A 19,632-nucleotide genomic window follows, 5' to 3' on the forward strand; every position below is an offset into this window, starting at 1 on the left:
CCCCTCCAGGGATGGGGCAGCCACAGCTTCTCTGGGCAACCTGGGCCAGGGGCTCACCACCCTCACACCAAACAATTTCTTCCCAATATCTCCTCTAAATCTCCCCTCTTCCAGTGTAAAACCGTTCCCCTTCATCCCATGGCTCCCCTCCCTGCTCCAGAGTCCCACCCCAGCTTTCCTGGAGCCCCTTGAGGGACTGGAAGGGGCTGGAAGGTCTCCCCGGAGCCTTCTCTTCTCCAGGCTGAACCCCCCCAGCTCTCTCAGCCTGTCCTCCCAGCAGAGGGGCTCCAGCCCTCCCAGCATCTCCGGGGCCTCTGCTGGACCCATTCCAACAGCTCCGTGTCCTTCTTGTGCTGAGGACTCCAGAGCTGGAGGCAGTGCTCCAGGTGGGGTCTCACCATATCGGGGCTAAGCCGGCAGCCGGCACTTGCTAATTTACCTCTCTAACAAGAAAAAGCGTCACCCGTCACCGCAGCGTGGTCCGAATCCCTTGGTGACATGAGACTGGGACCGCGAGTCCGTCGTTTCCCTGCTCTCGCAGGCCAGCCCTACTCATCGGAACCTGCAGCGTAGTCCTGCCCCCGGCTCCTCCCGGAGTTGTGCTCCCCAAAAACCAGTGGCAGGGCAAAATTTCCCGTGCAGGCTGGGCTTTTCCTCACTTGCGCGGCTGCGAATGGTGTGACTTCACCAGCAGTACCGCCGCCGGGGCTCCGGCAGGGGCCGGGGGGTGCTCGGCTGGGGTGGGACGCGGCGGGGACGGGAGATGGAGGGAGCGTGCAGGCAGCCCCGCGTCGGCGACCGCGCTGGGGATGCGTCGTTGAAGGAGCGTGCCCAAGCCTAGAGCTGAGCAGCCCGAAATAAAAAGCTCCTCGGCGTTCCTGTTCTTCACAAACGATCCCCCAAACGAGCTCTGACGCAAGCACGGCTGTTGGCGGATGCGGCTCACCCTTTGGATTTGAGGCTGGGTTTCGTTTGGGGACCTGCTGCTTCGAGGCACCGGGGTGAACGCCGTCGCGGGGAGGCTTAGAAACGGCCGCGCCGCCCAAGACGTCGGGTCCCCAAAGCCTTGAGACTGCGCGAAGAAGTGGAATTTTATTTTCTAGTGAAAATAAAAATGCTTTGCCTCTGTTGCTGGCGGGGCATCCCAGGGTCACGTTCTGAAGCTTGGCAGTGCTGAGGACGAGAAGCGTGTTGCTTTTGCTGTGATGAAAGGCCCCGCTCCTCCTCTCTTCGAAGGGATTTAGGATCTGGGCTGTGAGAAAAGTGGGAAATGACGGGACGAGCACGGCACAGCTGCCAGGGGTTTGCTGACGCCGAGTTAGCTGGCAGAGGTTCCCTGCCCATCCCTTCCACCCCGCAGAAGCTGAGCAAGACGTTTCCTTTCTCAAAAGCCATCCAAGACCCCCGGGAGCTTCCCTTGGCAATGCCATGGACCCCTGTTCTGGGCAGGGGATGACTTGCCAGGTGGGCAGCTGTACCCTGCGCTCGCTCACCCCTCCCTGGGGTGGGAAGCAGAGCTCGGGGCTGGAAAGATCCCCTTGTTTGAGGCGGTTTTGCCCAAACCTCAATGCCCAGCACCTGCCCGGCGCCACCAGCCTGGGTCCTGCCCCCAGGCAATTCAAGATGCGGTGGCGAGTCAAGCCACCGTCCCCTCCGCCACCCCTTCCTCTCCATCTTGCCCTTCCGTGGTCCCCCTCCTCCGGTGTCAACACGAGCGTAATGAAAGAGCGGCGGATGTTCTTTGGATTTCAATTTACTCGAGACTGTAACCTAATGCAAATGGTGTTTGGCAGCCAGCTGTGACGAGGCAGCCTGGGCTGAGTCCCCGCATCCCTGCCTGCGGGTTTTCCTACCTTCTCGCTTCTCCAGCAGGTTGTCTCTGCCGGGTCTCGGGAGCAGCTCTGCCCCGACTCGGGCCGTGGCGAGGCAGCGGTGGGGATCTGCGAGACAGCGTGGGTTTGGCCTGGGTGGAAATTTTTGTGTGCGTTTCGGAGGTTTCTTGCGAAACGGAGTAATAATTGAGAAGGAGAACAGTCGATAGCGAGTAATTCGCCTGCCAGATTTAGCTTCGCTTTCCCCACTAGGATTGCAGCAAGCCGGCTGCGATTTCCTGACCTTATCTCCTCTCTGAGCGGGTAAACAACAAACAACGCTCTTCTGTCGCTGCCTGGAGTGGCTTGAAGATACAAGCAGAGCCGGTTTGTCACCAGATGGGGAAGATGAGGCTTTCTTCTCCCCCTTCTCCCCAAATTCCTCCGTGCGTGGACGCAGCTCCCGCAGGCTCTCACACGGCCGGTCGTTGCTGTTGCGCCGTCGGGTCGGTGACCACCGTCCTCCTTCTAGATCACGCAACACCGTCATCCCAGCTCGCCTCGGAAGCTCAGTAGGCTCTGTGTGCCCGGAAAGCACCCGCGGCTTGCTCCCCCCGCCGGCTCGGGCCAACCCTCCATCTCCAGCGTGGCTCGCTCAAGAGCCCTCCATCTCCTGAAGGACTTTGTGCCGTTCCCAGCCGTCAGGACCAAAGATCTTCAGCGTGGGAGGTAGGAGCCCAGGGAAAGCGCAAACCCATCTCCTGGTCCTCACCGCTTTCCACTCCCCTAAGCAAGGCAGAAAGCGGGCACAACCGCTTATATCCTTGCACAACACGAATATGTGCTCTGCAGAGCCAAAACTCTCTGGCAAACCTCTGCCTGGGCTACTTTTCAGACCGTTATGGTGGCCCGCGGACCAAAAAAAGAAACGGCACGCCAGCCTGCAAATGGCGTTAGCCCATACATCTCCTGTTCCTGGATACCCCTGGATGGGGACGGGCAGGAGGGGAAGGAAAATCCTCACTCACTGGCAAAACGCCCCCCCGGTTTTCCCCTGGAGCAAAGCGTGGGAGGAAGAAGCGTGGAGAGCATGGAGCCCATCGGCAATCTCAGCCTCTCCGCCACTCAGCCGCATTACAGACGGTGATCCCCTGACACGGAGCCGCAATTTACAGGCACCATTAGCCTACGCCGGAGACAGAGTGATGGCGAGAATGTCCTATTTTCCCCATCTCCTGTACGCCACACGATTCAGGAAGGATAAAAATAATTAGCCCGGAGCGTCTCAGGGATGATTGGCAAGTGCCTGGGAGCTGGGAGTTCCCCCCCGATGTGCCGTCCTTGCCTCCACTGCTTGGAATGTGAAAGGAGAGAACTTTGCTGAGAGGCTCCGAGGGGCAAGATGCTGGGCAGAAAGGAGCCGAGGAGCTCGCCGGGCGTTCGCCTGGTCCCCCCGCCTTGCGTCTACAGGGATGTTGCGGGATGTTGTCCCCAAATCTGCTGCTCCTGGGGTGGGCTGGTGCCACGGGGACAAGCCAGGCGTTGGGTCTCCCTTCTCGCAGCAGGTAGGACTTGGCTCCCGCCGTCTCCTCCCTCCGCAGCTCTCCCTCCTCCACCTCTGCGCGGCCTCTCCGCTTTTGAACCTCGTGAATTTTTCATTATTAGGCGTGCTGAATTGCAGCGTCGGGCCGGCATTAATAACGGGCGGCGTTCGGGGACAGGCCACCGTTGGCGGTGCGGCGGTATGGGCACAAGCGGGGAACGGAGGAAGGAGCTTTGCATCCCACCCCACCAGGACCCCATCGTTCCCAGACGGTTTCCTCGCCATCCACCACTTGGGTCCCTCTTTTCCCAGCTTTCTGCCCCTTCTTGCCCGCTCTCCACCGTCCAACCCGCCGCCTGTGGGCCAACGTGCCCGTGCTCTCAAGATGAGAGCTCAGAAGGTGATGGAGCCGGTGGCTTTCCAGCACCAGCCCTCTTTGGGTCCAGAGCTGGGTGGCTTTTTTCCCATCGCCGCTAAGTTGTTTGTTGTGTGAGTCAAAGCCGGCAAAGCCTTTTCAGCCGGGAAAGAGGCAGCAGAGGGATTTGCGTTCCTGAAAGCGTCCGCGCGTTTCATGGGAAATGAAAGGTGAGGCGTGGGAGAACCCGGAACGTCCTGTTTTGGTATCTTCCCGACACCCCTCTTTTGTGCTAACTCAGCGCTTCTTGTTTAACAAAACTGGCCTAAATTCCTAAGGAGCGTTCCCTTCCCGTCCAGCACAGCCTGAGCTTCTCTCCTGCCTTCCCCCTTCATCTGTGGGACAGCTATGACGAGAAAAACCCTGCACCCCCTCCCCACCGCATCCCCCCGGCTGCCGCCCCTGGGACAGACGGACTTTGTGCTTTCCCGTCTCTCTTTTCCCTTTACTTTTACTTTTCCTTTCTCCCCGTCGTCTGTCGGCAGCCGGGATCCGCGTGATTAAAACCTCAGAAGGCAGGAGGGGGACTTTGATGGATGCTTTTGGTAATGCCGGTAGCATCTCTATCTCTACGCCCCGCCGGGGAAATCCATCTTCCACCGCGCAAGAGCTATTGCGGTGGAACGCGGGGGCTCCCGGCAGCCCTCGGCACGTGTCCGGCCGTGGGAGGGCTGGTGACCATGGGACATGCCCAGCATTTTAAGTGGCCTCCCCGCTGCGGTGGGAGGCAGGGCCGTGCTGTAATGGGACGGCTCGTGTCCCGTCCCACGGGAGTGGCGTGCGCCGGGGCTGTCCCGACTGCCAGGGGTGCGGGAACGCATCCCGACCCCTCCGGCTCTGTGCCGGGCAGCCTCTGCCACCTGGAAAAACAGACAAAAGCTGTGGCTAAAGATGGCCAGGCAGCACCTACGGCAGCCCGTGCTGGCTTTGGCTGTATCGGGAAGAGATCCAAAGCAGCTCGGAGTCTGCTCCCTTCTGCGATTGCTTGGGCGCAACTTGTTTTCTTACCTCTCTCCTCCCGCGCTCTCCCATCCCTTTGCTCTTCGCTGTCTTCCTTTCATCTGGTCTTCTCCCACAAGTCCGACTATTAAGTTTTTTAGAGGGTTGAAGCCCAGGGAATCAACCCGTTGCTTTTCACCCTTTTATTTCCCTTCAGACCTCCCATGTAGGGTTTTGGGGGGGTTATAAGCTGTGTACGGGCAGCCCTGTCCCGAAGGATGGGGCACCTGGATCTCTTTTCCTGCCGTCGCAACCCAATTTTTCGACTACCGTGCAATTAGCAGGCTCTCAGGGCAAGCGGCATGAATGGGGCTGGCTCCCTGGGGTTGCCTTCAGAGGGGGGAGCCGAGAGTGAACAGCGGCCCCGGGGGAATTCCCGCCGAGTTTAAAGACTGGGGTAATTTATCTGGAAAAGGGGATCTGCTCCCGGTTTATGCCAGGATGGATGATGTCGGGAAAGGCTGCGGGACGGGAGGGCAGGCAAGGGCATTCAAAGCGTGCGCCCGCGAGGCTGAACCTTCTGCATACGGCGCGCGATGGAGCTGTGCCGCTGCCCGGTAACGGGATTCGGAGCGGGCCCAGACGTGCGTCGATGCCGGCAACGTTGTGATGGATCGACTCCCTCCCGGAAGGGCTGGTTTTGCTTTCCTCCGAAACGCCTGGCCCCGGCCAGTGCCGGAGATAAGGCAGCGCATTGATCGAACCCCGTCGGATGGTTGCCGGATTCCTCTGTAATGATTTCCTCGGCCCTTATTGCTGCCGCGGCTGAAGGAGGGTCTGCAGAGCCCGTGACCTCTGCAACTTCGGGATGCGCGTCCCTGGCATTCGGCAAGCCTCACGCGGGACCCGTCGTCCAGATAACATCATCGGTTGGGTGGGTTGGCTTGCTTTTTAAACGCACCGCGCTTTAAATATAGGGGGGAGGAGGGGGTTGTTCCTTGTTCGCTGGACAAAGTGTTTTCCGACCTGCTGGAACCCCCGTGCTGGCTGCCATGGGAGGGTTGAGTCCAGCTGCTTCGTGGGCCCGCCGTGCCGGGGAGACGGGAGGGAAGAACAGCGCTGACGGATCTGGGATGTGGCGGGGGATTAGTCTCTTTCTGCGGCCTCCGTTTATTATTTCTGGTGGCGTCTTACACGCCGGGAGGGTTCGGCTGGTACCGGATCAAAGCTCTCCGCTCCCAGCTAACCCCTGCACGCGCCCTCCCTGTCTCGGTGCTATCGCAAGGCAAGCGCTGAGCACCCTGTTCCCATCTCCCCGGCGTGAGCTGCCCTGGATTCCTCCAGGGAGCCGAGCGGGACTCTCCCCTCCTGACAGAAGCCGGAAAGATCATTGCCCAGGGCGACGCGCAGCACGTTCCCACCTAGGAAGGAGGGATCTCCAAGGGCTTCCAATTCCAATCCTGCAAACAGGAGTATTGCCCCGGCCCCGGGCCGATGGGCGCTGGAAAGGGATAGATCAGACATGGACGTGCTTCATTTCCAATGGAAACTGGAGCTCATCTCATAGAGGTGGGCTGTGGGCAACACCCCACATCCATTTATCCTCATCTGATCCCACTTTTTCTCACCTCCATCAGAGGCAGCCGCGCTGGAAGGTCCTGGAAGCCTCTCCGTCCTTCCAAACGCAGTCTGCGCTGCAGTCGGGCGCTGAGCGCTCGGGAGCAAGTGTCTGTGCCCAAGTAGGGATGGTGGAGTCGAGACCTTCTCGTCTCTGCTGCCGAGGTGAGACAGGAGCTTTCCCCGCGGCTGGCAGGTCTCACCCAAGGTGGCCCCCGAAGTTAACGGGGCGGCGGGTGGGGGGGGCGAAACATCTTCGTCCTTTCCTTCGGTTTGGTTCACTTGCTCCGCAAACAGCCGGGGGCAGCGGGGAAGGAGAAACCACGGGGGCAAATGAACTGCCATCACGCGGCCACAAAACAGCAGCAACAGCTGGCGTCCTCGGCACGGGCAATGCCGGGGGATTTTTTTTCCCCCCCACCAAGGTCTTTTTTCTCACCCCGCTGCTGTTCCCAGCTTCCTCGGTGACAAATCCCAGCAGCCAGACGCGGGTTTTCCGCCTCCGTCTCCAGCCGGAGCTGAGAAAAGCAGAAATAGCCACCTGCTCCGGGGGGTGGGCATGGTTTAAAGGGGAGCGTGTGGTGGAGCTGTGGCCTTTAAGGAAAAGAGGAGGGGGGGGAAAAAAAGAAAAAAAGAAAAAGCATCCTTTCCACCTTTTAAAAAAAAAATAATAAATAATAAAATCAATCTTCCCAGCCCCGAAGTAGGAAAAAAAAAAAAACCCTCTTCAAATTGCAGCCGAGGCATGACAAGGCACGCCTGCGATTTCTCAAGCAGCGTGCCCGGCGTCCGCGGGGGCAGGCGGGGGCTCCTCGCCGCCAGCCGGGGTCAGCGCAGCCGGCTGAGACCAGGTACCTGCAAATCCCAGCTGGGCAAGGCTGGGAAATGCCACCCGGAGCCGGGCCGGCAAGAGAGCCTCTGGGAGCGAGCGAGTGCATCGGTGAAAATTAACCACTGAGCTGGAAACACCAGCACCTTTTGTTTTTATTTTTATTTTTTTTTTTGGCCCCTGAAAACCGGGCGGGAGCCCGGAGGATTGAGGCTGGAGACGCAGCAAGGGTCAAAAACCAAACTCCCCTTTGCTCCCCTCGGCCTGCAGGGAGCCGGGAAGGGCTGTGCCCGTCCCCGGGGCGTCTCCCACCCACTGTCTTCCCTGGACGCGGGCTGAGATAGGGAATTTTTTCCTAGGGCTGAGCTGCGGGAGGCGATGCGCTCCCTGCTCTCCGTGCCAGGGGAGAAGGAGGAATCCTCCCCCTTCCCGCTCTCTTGCTTCGCTCTTGCTCTGGGCTCCCAGTGAAGCCCACCTGGAGGGAAAGGCAGGATTCAGCCGCGCTGGGTCTCCTCAGCGCTTGCCGTTAGGATGTGGCTAATTAACAGAAGAGATGTTGGCCAACGGAGCTCAAGGCATTCACAGCCTTGGGGTGGATCCCGATAATCGAAGCCCCTGATCTTAATCTTAACGCCTGAGTCCCGATCTCCCATTTCTTCCAGCCGTGCCCCCCATCACAGGCTTTTCGTGGTCTCTCCTGGTTTCTAGACGACCAAGAGCAGCCGGGCGCCGGGGACACGTGCCCGGCGAGCTCACCAGGACGAGAACGCGGCGGGCATGGATTTCCCATTTGCCCGGAGCGCGGCAGGGACCCAGAGACCTGCTCTCGGTAATGGGCGAGCCCCCGGCGTGCGGGGGAGAAGCGGGCGACGCGGCTCCGCTCTTTGAACCTTGCCGGAGCAGGCAGGATTTCTCCCATCCCGTCCTGCAGCAGGCGAGATCCGAGAGCCGCCCCCACCGCCGGCTGCTGCCCGGAGGAGGGGGCCAGCTCATGGGGTTCGCTCCGCAGCGTACTTTCTTCCTTTTTTTTTTTTTTCCTTGTCTTTTTTTTTTTTTCTTTGTACTTTATTTTAATGAACAGTAATAATCCTGCCTTTTCTTTTCTTTTCTTTTCTTTTTTTTTTTTTTTTTTTAAACAATTTGAAAATATCTGACATACGGGGGGGGAAAAAATAATGAATTCCGTTTTTTCGCCTGCGTTCTCTGATCTGTCAGCCTGCACCCAGGAGCCGGGTGCGGGCCGGGGGGAAGAGGAGGAGGAGGAGGCGGCAGGGGGTGCCGGCCTACATTGAGCAGATAATGGTTTCCCTGCCTGTCCCCCCCCCCTCTCCGCAGCTTCCAGGAGAAGGCTCGGGCATGTCCCTACACCTGAGGGGAGACAAGCCGTGCCGCCAGTCCCTTTCGCCGTCATTTGCTTCAGCCCTTTGTATTTCTGGCTGCGGGAGGGACGGCGGAGGCAGGTTGTGGCTGCGGTAGAGAGGGACGTGCTTGGAGGAGCTTTCGGCGGCATGGCTCTTCTTCGGCGCCCTTGGCCTCCGGGGACTTGACCCCCCCCGGGTCCCTGCTCCTTCTCCGTGCCTGCCGGCCGACAAGCCGAGTGGTGTTTGTTGGCTCCGAGACAGATCAACCCAAAGCCGTGCTGTTTAGTTTCAGCATCTCCCCCAAAAGGGGTCTTAAAAGCACAGCCCAGCGCCGGTTGCTGAAGGTGCCGCAGCGCCCGCCGAGTCCCGCCTGCCCGAACCACAGCCCTTCTGCCAGCCCGGATGGGGGGGGCCGTGCCCCGCTCCCAACATGGACTGCCACAGGTCCCGGTGCGGGGCAAGCTGGGCAGAGCGGTGGGGCGTGCGCAGGAGCGGGGACAAGGCTGGGGAAGCCCGGGATTCGGGGTGGCTTCACTCCCAGTTAAGCAGACCCCGTAGTCTGGCCGTGCCTCAGTTTCCCCTGCGCTGGGGTGGGCGTGCGACGGGATCGCATTGGTGAATTGGATTATCACGGTGGTAACAAGGCCGGTTGGGCCGATGATTTCTCCTCCCTTCCTATCCCATCCCCTCCCGACACACCTGGGAAGCTTTACCCCCGACCTTTCTCCGTCCCCCGGCAGGCGGAATGGGAGCCATTACTCACGACCAGCGCAGGTCACGCAGCCGCCTCTTCGTCATCATCCGTCCCCTTCGGTTAAGGAGAGCGAGGGCCACTTATCGCAGAGACGGGCAAAGCAAAACAGCTCCCTCCGGAAGCTTCAGGACCCGAGTTCGGGCTCGGAATTAGCCGTTTGGTCCATCCAAACACCAACTCGGTTGGGAGAATTAAATAAAGGAACTGGTAAACGCCATGTATTTGCTGGGGTCGTGTTTCCCTTTCAACTGGAAGAGGAAATTTTCGGTTTCTTACTCTTTGCAGCGAGAATATGTCACGTAAGCAATCGATACCCGGCCAGCTACCTGTCTGCCTGCACGCACGGCATCTGGCTGTTTATTAAAGCTTGGAAAGGTTTGCAAAACTTTTTTTTTTTTTTTTTTTTTCCCCTCCCCTTGTACGAAAGGCTTTTCAGCAGAATACAAATGCTCGCTCATCCTCTGTCAGATCTGCTCCTCTTTTCTCCGAAAATGGATGCTGCCCAGAGCCGGGGCTCGCAAAGGATTTCAGAGCTTTGGTTTAATTCCAAGCTGACGTGAAAATCAAATATTTAAAACACTCTCTAGGAAAGAATCTGGGACCAAACCCACCCCCCCCCCGCCTTAGCTTGGAAAAAGCCAAGAGTATTACAGTGATCGTCCTCCGCGTGACCGGGAGAGGGGTTTGGTGGGGCAAGATCGGCCTCTCCCGGCCCGGGGAGTTGGGAAAGCGGAGCTGAGCCGGCGCGTTCAGGCAGAGCTTCGCTGCCGTTCACCGCAGCCACCTCTGCAAAGCTTTTCCGGGCTCGAGGAGTCACACCAGCCCCACGCATCGCTCCAGGCTTGGGGACGTGTGGCTGGAGAGCTGCCCGGCAGAAAAGGACCTGGGGGTTCTAATTGACAAGCGGCTGAACATGAGCCAGCAGTGTGCCCAGGTGGCCAAGAGGGCCAATGGCATCCTGGCTTGTATTAGAAATAGTGTGACCAGCAGAAGGAGGGAGGTGATTGTGCCCCTGTACTCAGCACTGGGGAGGCCACCCCTTGAGTATTGTGTCCAGTTCTGGACACCTCAATACGAGAGAGATCTCGAGGTGCTGGAGCGAGGGCAGAGGAGGGCAACGAAGCTGGTGAAGGGCCTGGAGAATAAATCTGATGAGGAGCGAGTGAAGGAGCTGGGACTGTTTAGTTTGAGGAAGAGGAGGCTGAGGGGAGGCCTCATCGCTCTCTACAACTACTCGAAAGGCCATTGTAGAGAGGTTGGTGCTGGTCTCTTCTCACAGGTCATTAGCGATAGAACAAGAGGGAATGGGTTCAAGCTGCAGCAGGGGAGGGTTAGGCTGGGCATGAGGAAAAAATTCTTCCCAGAAAGAGTGGTCAGACACTGGAATAGGCTGCCCAGGGAGGTGGTGGAGTCACCATCCCTGGATGCATTGAAGACTCGTTTAGATGTGGTGTTGGGGGATACGGTGTAAGGGAGAACTCTGTAGAGCGGGGCTGATGGTGCGACTCGACGATCTCTGAATGCGTTTGAGGCGTTTAGATGTGGTGTTGGGGGATGTGGTGCAGGGGAGAACTCTGTAGAGCGGGGCTGATGGTTGGACTCGATGATCCCAAGGGTCTTCTCCAACCTGAACGACTCTATGATTCATCTGCGTCCTCCAGCAGGACACCATTCCACCAGAGGAATCCAACCTGCTGCCCCAAAGGACTCTGGAAAATGTGGGGCTCGGGGCAGCTGGATGGGGCCGGGGGTTGGGGGGGAAAGGGGGGGGGGAAAAAAAAGGTTTTAGGAAATATTAGCAGTTTGTTTCCCATGAGCTGCTTAATGTGAGGAGGGTCCCTGCGTCCCACCCAGCTGCAGACAGGCAGGAGGGGAGCAGGTTGCTCTGGGCGCTGAGCCGTCGCCCTCCCCGCCTGCATCCCTGTGTCCGCTTGGGATGGAGAAGAGGAGGCATCGCTGCTGGCAGCCCACCCGCCCACCCCGAAGTGCCACAAGACAAATAGGACCAAGAAAGAGATGCACCTAGTTAAACTTTCATCACTATTTTCCTCCCTGCTCCCCTTGTTTCTTTTGATTTATTTTTTAGCGTGTTTTCCCCGGGCTGTGCCGTTCGCCTGCCTCCGTTTCCTCTCCTCCTTCGCTCGGTGGCAGCCGGGCGCCTTTCCGAGGGCACCCGCTGCTGCCCTGCATTTTTCAGGCTGTCCGGGCTCGGCTCCCTTGGGTCGGCGAGGAGGAGGAGGCACAACTCCAAGAGCGGAGCAGCGTCAGGCCGGGGGAGATGCGGGCTGGACACCGAGGGCCCTCTAGACACGACATCCCCCCGGCCAAGCGAGGGCTTTGGGGCAGTTCGTTACGGCTTTTTATTGTACAGACCACGCGAACGCCGCGTAAAAACCCCATCCCTATTGCCGCCCTTCCCGGGGTGGGTGACCCTGCCAGGGCTTGGCACGGGAGAGCCGCGGGAAGGGTGCCAGTCACGCAGGCATCCTCCAAACAACCAGCCTTCCATCCCACGCCAGTCTCAGCAGGACCGGAGGCTGGCAGCACGCGGGTCGGGGGCCCTACGCTTTGAAGCAACGCCAGCCTTGGCACCGTGGCCTCCGTAAATTGACAGCGCACAAGACGGGCCCAGCTGTTTTCAGCCTGGCTGGTGTAGGGGAGGAGGACGGGGGGCAGCTTCGCCGATTGTTTTCCTTGCAGAAGAGCCGAGCCCCATCCCACTGAGCAGCCCGCGGACAGACGTGGTCTCCAGGTTTCAGATGCAAAGGAAAATCCTGTCGGTCGTGCTTGGAGGGGGGGGAATGGTACGAGTTGGAGTCTGGGCTCTCAACCCCGTTTGCAAAAACTCAAACCACTTGCTCTGTATTGTCCCTTTTTCCTTACCTGCCAAAGCTCCTCGTCTCCAAAGGATCACAATCCTAATTGCGTTGGGAAGGGGAGAGGTGGAATGGATGTGTGTCAGGATAGTTGAGGAGAAGACGGGCTTGCAGTCCGGGATTAGGTTTCCTCCAGAGCTCAGGTCACCAAGCCCCCCCAGTCTCCAGTTGAACGCCCGTAAGTCTCCAGTTAATGCTGCCCCGAAAAACATAACCCATGACGGCACTCGGACCCAGCAAAATCTCAGCCTTTAGAGTGTTGGACAAAACCAAAGAGCCTGTTTTGATCCTTCCCAGCTCCGAAGAGCTGCTGGAAATCTGAATCCTAAATGTGTAAAGCCCTGATAAGTGAAAAGCTAAACATTCATGTAGTTGTAAGCTGCTCTGCGGGGGTTTAGGCCCTCATCGTTTGTAGCCTTCGGGCTCGATAGTACAGCGAGACCCCGGCCAGCCTGCTGGAAAGCACTGCCAGGAACAATCCCGACGAGGGGAATCTCTCATCCAGTATAGCAAGCTCCATCCTAAAAGCAGTTTTGTTTTCCAGCCTCTTTTTCTCCTCTTAAGAAGCTATCCTAGATACTTGAGGAAACCTCCCTCTTCCCCAGTGTCCAAGTTTTCCGGCTTTTTCCTTGTCTTCTCCCGACCTTCCCCCAGTTCTTTCACCGGAAGCTTTCATAGTCTCCCAGCCTTCGTTGGGCCCAATTAAACAAGCCGGTCTCTTCTCATCTCACCTGGTGGGAAAGCTGCTCTTTCCCTTTGATCAGCTCCACGGCCTTTCTCCCTGCCTGTCCCGAACCGAGTTCTGCCCCTCTGCTCCGCTCAGGGAAGACCCCACCTGGAGCACTGCCTCCAGCTCTGGAGTCCTCAGCACAAGAAGGACACGGAGCTGTTGGAGCGGGGCCAGGGGAGGCCCCGGAGATGCTGGGAGGGCTGGAGCCCCTGGAACAGAGAAGCTGTGGCTGCCCCATCCCTGGAGGGGTTCAAGGCCTGGTTGGACGGGGCTTGGAGCAACCTGGGCTGGTGGGAGGTGTCCCTGCCCAGGGCAGGGGGTGGAACAAGATGATCTTTAAGGTCCGTTCCAACCCAAACTGTTCCATGATTCTAAGATTCTGTGATCCACGACCGTGTCCAAACCCCCCCCTCCAAGATCTGCAGAGCCCCTCGCAGAGCGACACCACTGACCTCCGCAAAACACCCCCGGGGCTGGGGAAGGAGCCGGGGAGGGGGGAAGCAGATACTGGCTTCAAAGAGGAGGCGGCTCCCTGCAGTTCCCAAGCAGAGACGAGGATGTGCCAGTCCCAAGTGGAGCACAGAAATGATAGAGCAGCTAATTAACTCGTCATTTTGCTGAACATCATTAACACCACGCTTATTGTCAAAGTCACGCCCCGCCGGTCGTGCTACGTTAAACACTTGCAGAGGGCAAGCGCCTGCTCCTTGTTGGAGCAGGACGGGATCTTCCTGGGCAGGTAAGGAGACCACAGAGGGGGCAGGTTGAATCCTCCTCCTTTCACGAGCACCTTGCCAGCCAGCAGACCTGGACTCGGAATGCCCCAGCGTGAAGCAGCCGTTGGATTTACAAAGGAAAAACGTCCCTTTGCAGGGTTCCTGCTGCAAAACCTCCCCCGCAGCAGGCAGCTGTGTGCAGGTCAGGGCAGCGCCTGGGCACAGTTGCCCAAGAGCAAGAGTAGTGTGATGCCCTCATGAGCTTGACTTGTCTACAAGAGGCGAACATGCCTCTTTGACACGCCTGCGATGCGACATCTGAATACACAAACAAGCAACGCTTCCAGATCGATCCTCACTGCGCGAGAGGGTCAGCTGAGCCAGCGGAATCCCTCCAGGCCGGCTCCCCGGGGCTCCCTGCGCTTTCCTTGCTGTAGAGACAAAAAAATACGGGAGCAAGCATACCCTTGCTCGGCTTGGCTTCCTCATCCCCACAGGGCCGCGTGTTTGCAGAGGACCATCTTGCCAGAAGGCGGCTGGCCCACCAAGTGCTGGTAGCAAGAAGCTGGGGATGCTTTTGGTCTAGGCTTAGACTCAGCTTTGGGGCTGGGAAACACCTCCCAACGGTTTGTCATCACCCGAGAGCATCTTCTGGTCACTGTTATTTGCTTAACGCGTGTAAGACGAGCCCAGAGTGTCGCAGCCCCCGCAGGGAAGATGAGCGATGCGTCAGTGATGCCTTACCCAAGGGATCTCATTCCTCAGGGGGATGCTTGTGCCGAGTCCCTCATCCGCTGAAGGTTACTTGCGGATAACATGGCTCAGAGCAATCCTCAGGGATTGCTCCGTATCTGCCTCTCCAGCCCTTCCCCACCGGTGAGCACTTGGGGTTGAATCTCTCCCTGCTGTCCCAAGAAGAGGAGCTTTGTTGCGCAGACCCAACGGCGAGGTGGTACCAGCCACAACAACAGGAGAAAAAAAAAAAAGACCAGCAGTCAGCGTTAATTAGGAAGAAGAGCTGCTGGCTGGAGGGCTTTCTGCTTTCTCCGCTTCCAGGAGCTGACTTCTGCCTGGAGAATCCCGTTATCTCAATAAATATTGCTAATGATTGAGGCTCTGTCTGCTCGCCACAACTCCATCCAGCTGACGGGCTGCTGGGGGCATTTAGAGACGCCTCCGTTCTTTCTTAGTCAAAGCTGCGGCGTTAGCCTGGGGTGGTCGTTCAGCACTGAATAATTCCGCGTGGTCTCATTGATTAATCATACAGTTAAGGCTCACGGGGCGGGACCGTATGCAGGAAAAACCTGTAACTAGCCAACAGATTTACAAAGTTGCATACGCTCTTTGATTTGCATTTCTTTAGGCCGATGGGTTGTAAAAACGGGCTTTTCCCAAAGCGCTCCAAAGGGCGAAGAGCAAAGACCCCAAGCCGTCCTTACTCATCCAAGCAGCCCGCGGCCATGGGGAACAGATTAATGCCTGTCCAAGGCTGGTTTAAAAATATTCACTGAGCCCTGTGTTTGGACAGAAAAAAAAACCAACAGGGTTTTGGTGGGGAGAAGCTCGTCCCGGTTTCTTCAGAAAGTTTTGCCTGCGGTGAAGACAAGGGCAGTTCTCCAGCTGAGGTCCTGAGTGCGCTGTGAGGAACAGGAGACCTTCTGCGGGGGCTTTTCACCTCCCGCCCCGGAAGGTCTCGGTGCAACGAACCGGGATAATCTGTCTGGACTCCCGCCTCCTAAGCATCTCCATGTCAGCCATCTCTCTGGCTTGCTCCTACTCTTGTGGGCTTGAGCCATCAGGGATCCCTTCTCTTTCATCCTCTTTTTAAAGTCTCCAGGCACGTAAAGGTTAACTCCATTTTTCTCTGCTGTCGGGAATAACCCCCCACACACGCCCCCAAACAACTCTTCCTATTTATATCCCTGTATTAATCAGAAAGGCTGGCACTTCTACATCTGCGTGATTAAAAATTAGGAGATTGGATTCTGCAGCGGTGCCTTATACTAATAACCGATCCTGGGAGCACAGCGGATGAATAATGGATCACGGCTCTGTGCTGCTGCCTTCTTGCTTTACCTTCCTCCTTCTCCTCGTTTCACCTTTCATTCTTCTCTTCCTCCTTTCCCAGGCTGGAGTTTGAGCCTGGAAGGAGTACACCCATCCTTCGTTTGGCAGAAGTTAGAGCCGTCGAGAGACGTTGCCGCTTCCTATCCGTCAGGCTCTCTCCTCCCCAACCAGAGCCCCTGGTTGGCGAGCCTGGAGACCATCAGTAACTCATGGCTACACAGATAACCGGGGGGATGATAACCACTTACTTGGGAAGACGTAATCGGGACCCATGCTCTCTCCTTTTCTTCTTCTCATCTCCTGAAGCGGCTCCTCGAGTCTTGCCGCTCATCCGGTAGAAGGAAACGGGAGCGAAACAGTAGGTTGGAAAAGGCGGTTTTCTGGCCCAAGGGAAGACAAGGGGTTCCATGCGTGAGGTCGTCACCCTGTCCCACGATGTCCCCTAGGCTTCAAGGGCAGCTAAGGGACAGGCTGGGCTGCTTGGAGGGGGTGATGCTAAGCCAGTGGCTGCCATAAAAAAAAAAAAAAGCCTTCATCTGTCAGCCATGGGAAAGGACACCAGTCGGGAATATTAAACAACCCACCGTAAGAGTCCCTTCATTTAATTCCAAGATGCTCTTCAGAGAAAGGCTTGTGGGTTGGGTTTTTTTCCCTGCTCCACAAGATGGATTTCCAACATTTTACAAGCTGAGGTCGAAATCAATTAATAGCTTCAGTGAGGGGGAAAAAAAAAAACCAAAACTGTTGCAAAACATCTTTTTATTTTTTTTTTCAACAGTATAAACTCATCCAATGAAAGGGTTGTTTTTTAAAAAGCGAAAAGAAATACTTTCTTAATAGTTAAACAGCATAAGAATGAAGCAGAATTTTCCACATTTTCATATTTCAGAGGCTGACACATTTCAACTAACCCAAACCACAGATTTTTCACAGCGTTTTTTCACCCTTGTAGCCTGAAAAAAAAAAAAAAAATGTACATTTTGGATCCGTGTAGAAAAGCTTTTTTTTTTTTTTTTTTCCACCCAGTCCCTGGGTTCCACCCACTGAGCTGAAAAATCCCATTACTCACAGCGTTTGGCAGATGCGTATGTGACCAGCGTTGTGTGCAACCAGCACATCTGCCTTGCCTACAAATCCTGTGCCGACGCGGGCAGCCACCTTTGAATTCTCGGAGAACATAATCCCTTTCCATCTCCCGAATTCAGCCCAGCGCTGGAGGAGCCAGCGAGGAGTTTTTCAATATTTCTCAGCCAGGGAAAACGCTGGGGCGGCTCAGGAGGAGACGCGGAGACGCACCGGGGGATTTCAGAGAGGTCTTTGGCCAACTTTGACGTTCCCTTTGCACGGCCCAGCCTGCTGCCAGCCAGCTCAGGGAGCGGGGAACAGCACTGGCTTGTGAAAAAAGCAGCTCCATTTTGGTGCAAAATTGGCAGGTTTTCCCCAGCGAGGATGCCAAAGGGTTGGAGGATTTTGCCGTCTGGTCCTGAGCTGGGTGCGAAGCAGCAATTTCTTCCTACGCTCTTTACTAGCATGAGCTCTTCTGCTTGGGCAAGAGGGGCTGCAACGGAGATGCCTCTCCACTGTGGCCTCCACGTTTCTACTTGGCTTCCCAGTGCTGCGTGGGCCTCAAGAGCTTCCGAAACAGGCCATGAGGTGGCTGGGGAACAGGTCCATCTGTCGCGAGACCTGCATTTGGTTGCCCAGAGGAGCTGGTTGGGAAGAGCGAGACTGACAGCTGTACAGACCCCTCCGTCTTCTTCACAGCGGGTCTTGGTCAGAGCAGATCAAAAGAGTCAGGGAATAGTTTGGGTTGGAAGGGACCTTTAAAGGTCATGTAGCCCAACCTCCCCTGCAATGAGCCGGGGCATCTTCGAGTGGATCAGGTCGCGCAGAGCCCCATCCAACCAGGGGCATCTTCGAGTGGATCAGGTCGCTCAGAGCCCCATCCAACCTGACCTGGAATGTTTTCAGGGATGGGGCATCCACCACCTCTCTGGGCAACCTGGGCCAGTGGCAGGGTAGCAGAGGTGAAAGGTCCTCTCTGCAGGAAGAAAGGGCAGCCCCTCTCTCCAGCTGAATTTCCCATCTCTTACCAGCCTAGAGATGCCAGGCTTTGAGAGCTGGTCACAAAAGAGGAGACCATGCCCAGGTGTCCCTCAGCTGCTTCCCTCTTTCCAGCCCTCCTTGTCCCTGGCATGAAGTGCTTCCCAACGCAAGAAACAGAGATGCCCAGGGGCTGTGTGACACCAGCAAAGCCACGTCCGGTAATGAGGATGCAGCCTCACGCAGGCTGTCAGGCTGAGGTGGTTTCAAAGGAAGGTTGAGATCTGAAATGTCTCCTTGACACCGCCGGCAAAATCTGCTTTCACAGAGGGAGCTGCTTAAAAGACTCGCCGCGGTGAGAGGGAGTCTGACCAAACGAGAGGCGTTTCACAACCTTTTGTGTGGCGAGACAGCGGCGCGGATGATGAGCGAAAGCGACAGGAAAATCAAAGCAGGGCGAGGGAGTGCTCACGGCTTCCTCCATCCCTCCGTGATGGAGGGCTGGCGAGGGAGCCCTTTTCAAAGGGGGGTGGGCTGGAAACCACGCTCCCGTAGCCCATAATAAGCCGTTTTACCCGCCCCGAGTGCAATAGGCAACGGCAAACAGTGCAAAATAGTGCAAAACCCAGCTCTCCTGCCCTTCTCCTCCAAATCGTGCTCACCTACCTTCCAACGCGCAGTCAGAGGAACAGGGGTCAGACCAAAGCCCCACCGAGCCCCATATCCCGTGTCCAGCAGCAGCCAGTTACAGTAGCCTGGGGAGGATTAGAAAAGCAGGGCCAGCAAGCCGGGATATTTCCTTCATAGACTCATTCAGGTTGGAGAAGACCCTTGGGATCAAGTCCAACCATCAACCCCCCTCTACAGAGTTCTCCCCTGCGCCACATCCCCCAGCACCACATCTGAACGACTCGTAAACACGTTCAGGGATGGTGGCTCCACCACCTCCCCCGGGGAAGCCCGTTCCAGCGTCTGACCGCTCTCTCAAACGCTCTCTCTCCACCCTCCCGCAGTTTGCACCTTGGGACATCTCGGGCCAGAGGTGCTTCTAAGTAGTTGGTGGCCCTTGGTGGATTTCTCTACCGCAGGCCTGATCCTTCGTAGTACTCCAAAGCTCAGGTGACCCCCTGGCCCGTGTCCCCTCTAAAACCGCAGCCAGTTTCTGCCGCTGTAGTTCGAACGCGGGGCAGAGCTTTTACGCAAGCAGCAAAAGGCAAGGCAGCTGTAACATGGCGGGGTGGGCTTGCACGGTGCCCCAGCCCCATCAAAGCCAGCTGCAGAAGCCCGAGAGGTCAGTCCCCACAGGTGGCAGCAGGAAGGTTGGTTTAATGCCGTAGCAAATGACATTGTCTCCTCTGTGCCATTCCCTTGCAGTTCCTCCAGACGATCCTGTCATTATGGGGGGGCCCGTCATCAGCCTGAGAGCAGGAGACCCCCTCAACTTGACCTGCCACGCGGACAACGCCAAGCCAGCGGCCTCCATCATCTGGATGCGGAAAGGAGAAGTCATCAATGGAGCCACCTACTCCAAGGTGAGGCGGGACGGGGCTGGGGACAAAGGCTGCGCTCTTCCCTTGCTTCAGGGAGGTGGACCAGGACCACACTGCGCTTCACGCAGCCCCAGAACATCTAGGGCAGCGCCTTCAGCTCTGCCGAGCCGAGACTCTCACCCTACACCACCCCACACAACCGTCCCCGAGGCAGACGGTCAGGAGGATGCAAGGGAGAAACCACACGCCGTCACCAAAACGGGCTCTGCTCTGAGTTTGGCTGGCTTTTTGTCCCCTCTCACGGCTTCTGAATTGCCCGCTGTCCCCAATTCTGCCCCCAAAAATCCCACCTGGGTGTGGTGTAGAGCAAGGCAGAGGCAGCACTGGCCTGGCTGTAGCAGAACCCCTGGATCGAGAGGTGGTTGCAGGGACAAAGGTCCC

General features: G+C 57.3%; 1 protein-coding gene across 1 annotated transcript in view; it reads left to right on the forward strand.

Annotated features, from left to right (window-relative positions):
* The window catches only part of KIRREL3 (kirre like nephrin family adhesion molecule 3), a 141,232-nt gene that overhangs the window by 59,137 nt on the left and 62,463 nt on the right, over positions 1 to 19,632 (forward strand). Inside the window, exon 5 of the mRNA XM_054223277.1 lies at positions 19,076 to 19,233. Within this exon, the coding sequence (XP_054079252.1) occupies positions 19,076 to 19,233 (158 nt within the window). The remainder of the gene's footprint in view (positions 1 to 19,075; positions 19,234 to 19,632) is intronic.

The sequence above is a fragment of the Rissa tridactyla genome, chromosome 17, assembly GCF_028500815.1.
Source record: "Rissa tridactyla isolate bRisTri1 chromosome 17, bRisTri1.patW.cur.20221130, whole genome shotgun sequence".
Classification (NCBI taxonomy): domain Eukaryota; kingdom Metazoa; phylum Chordata; class Aves; order Charadriiformes; family Laridae; genus Rissa; species Rissa tridactyla.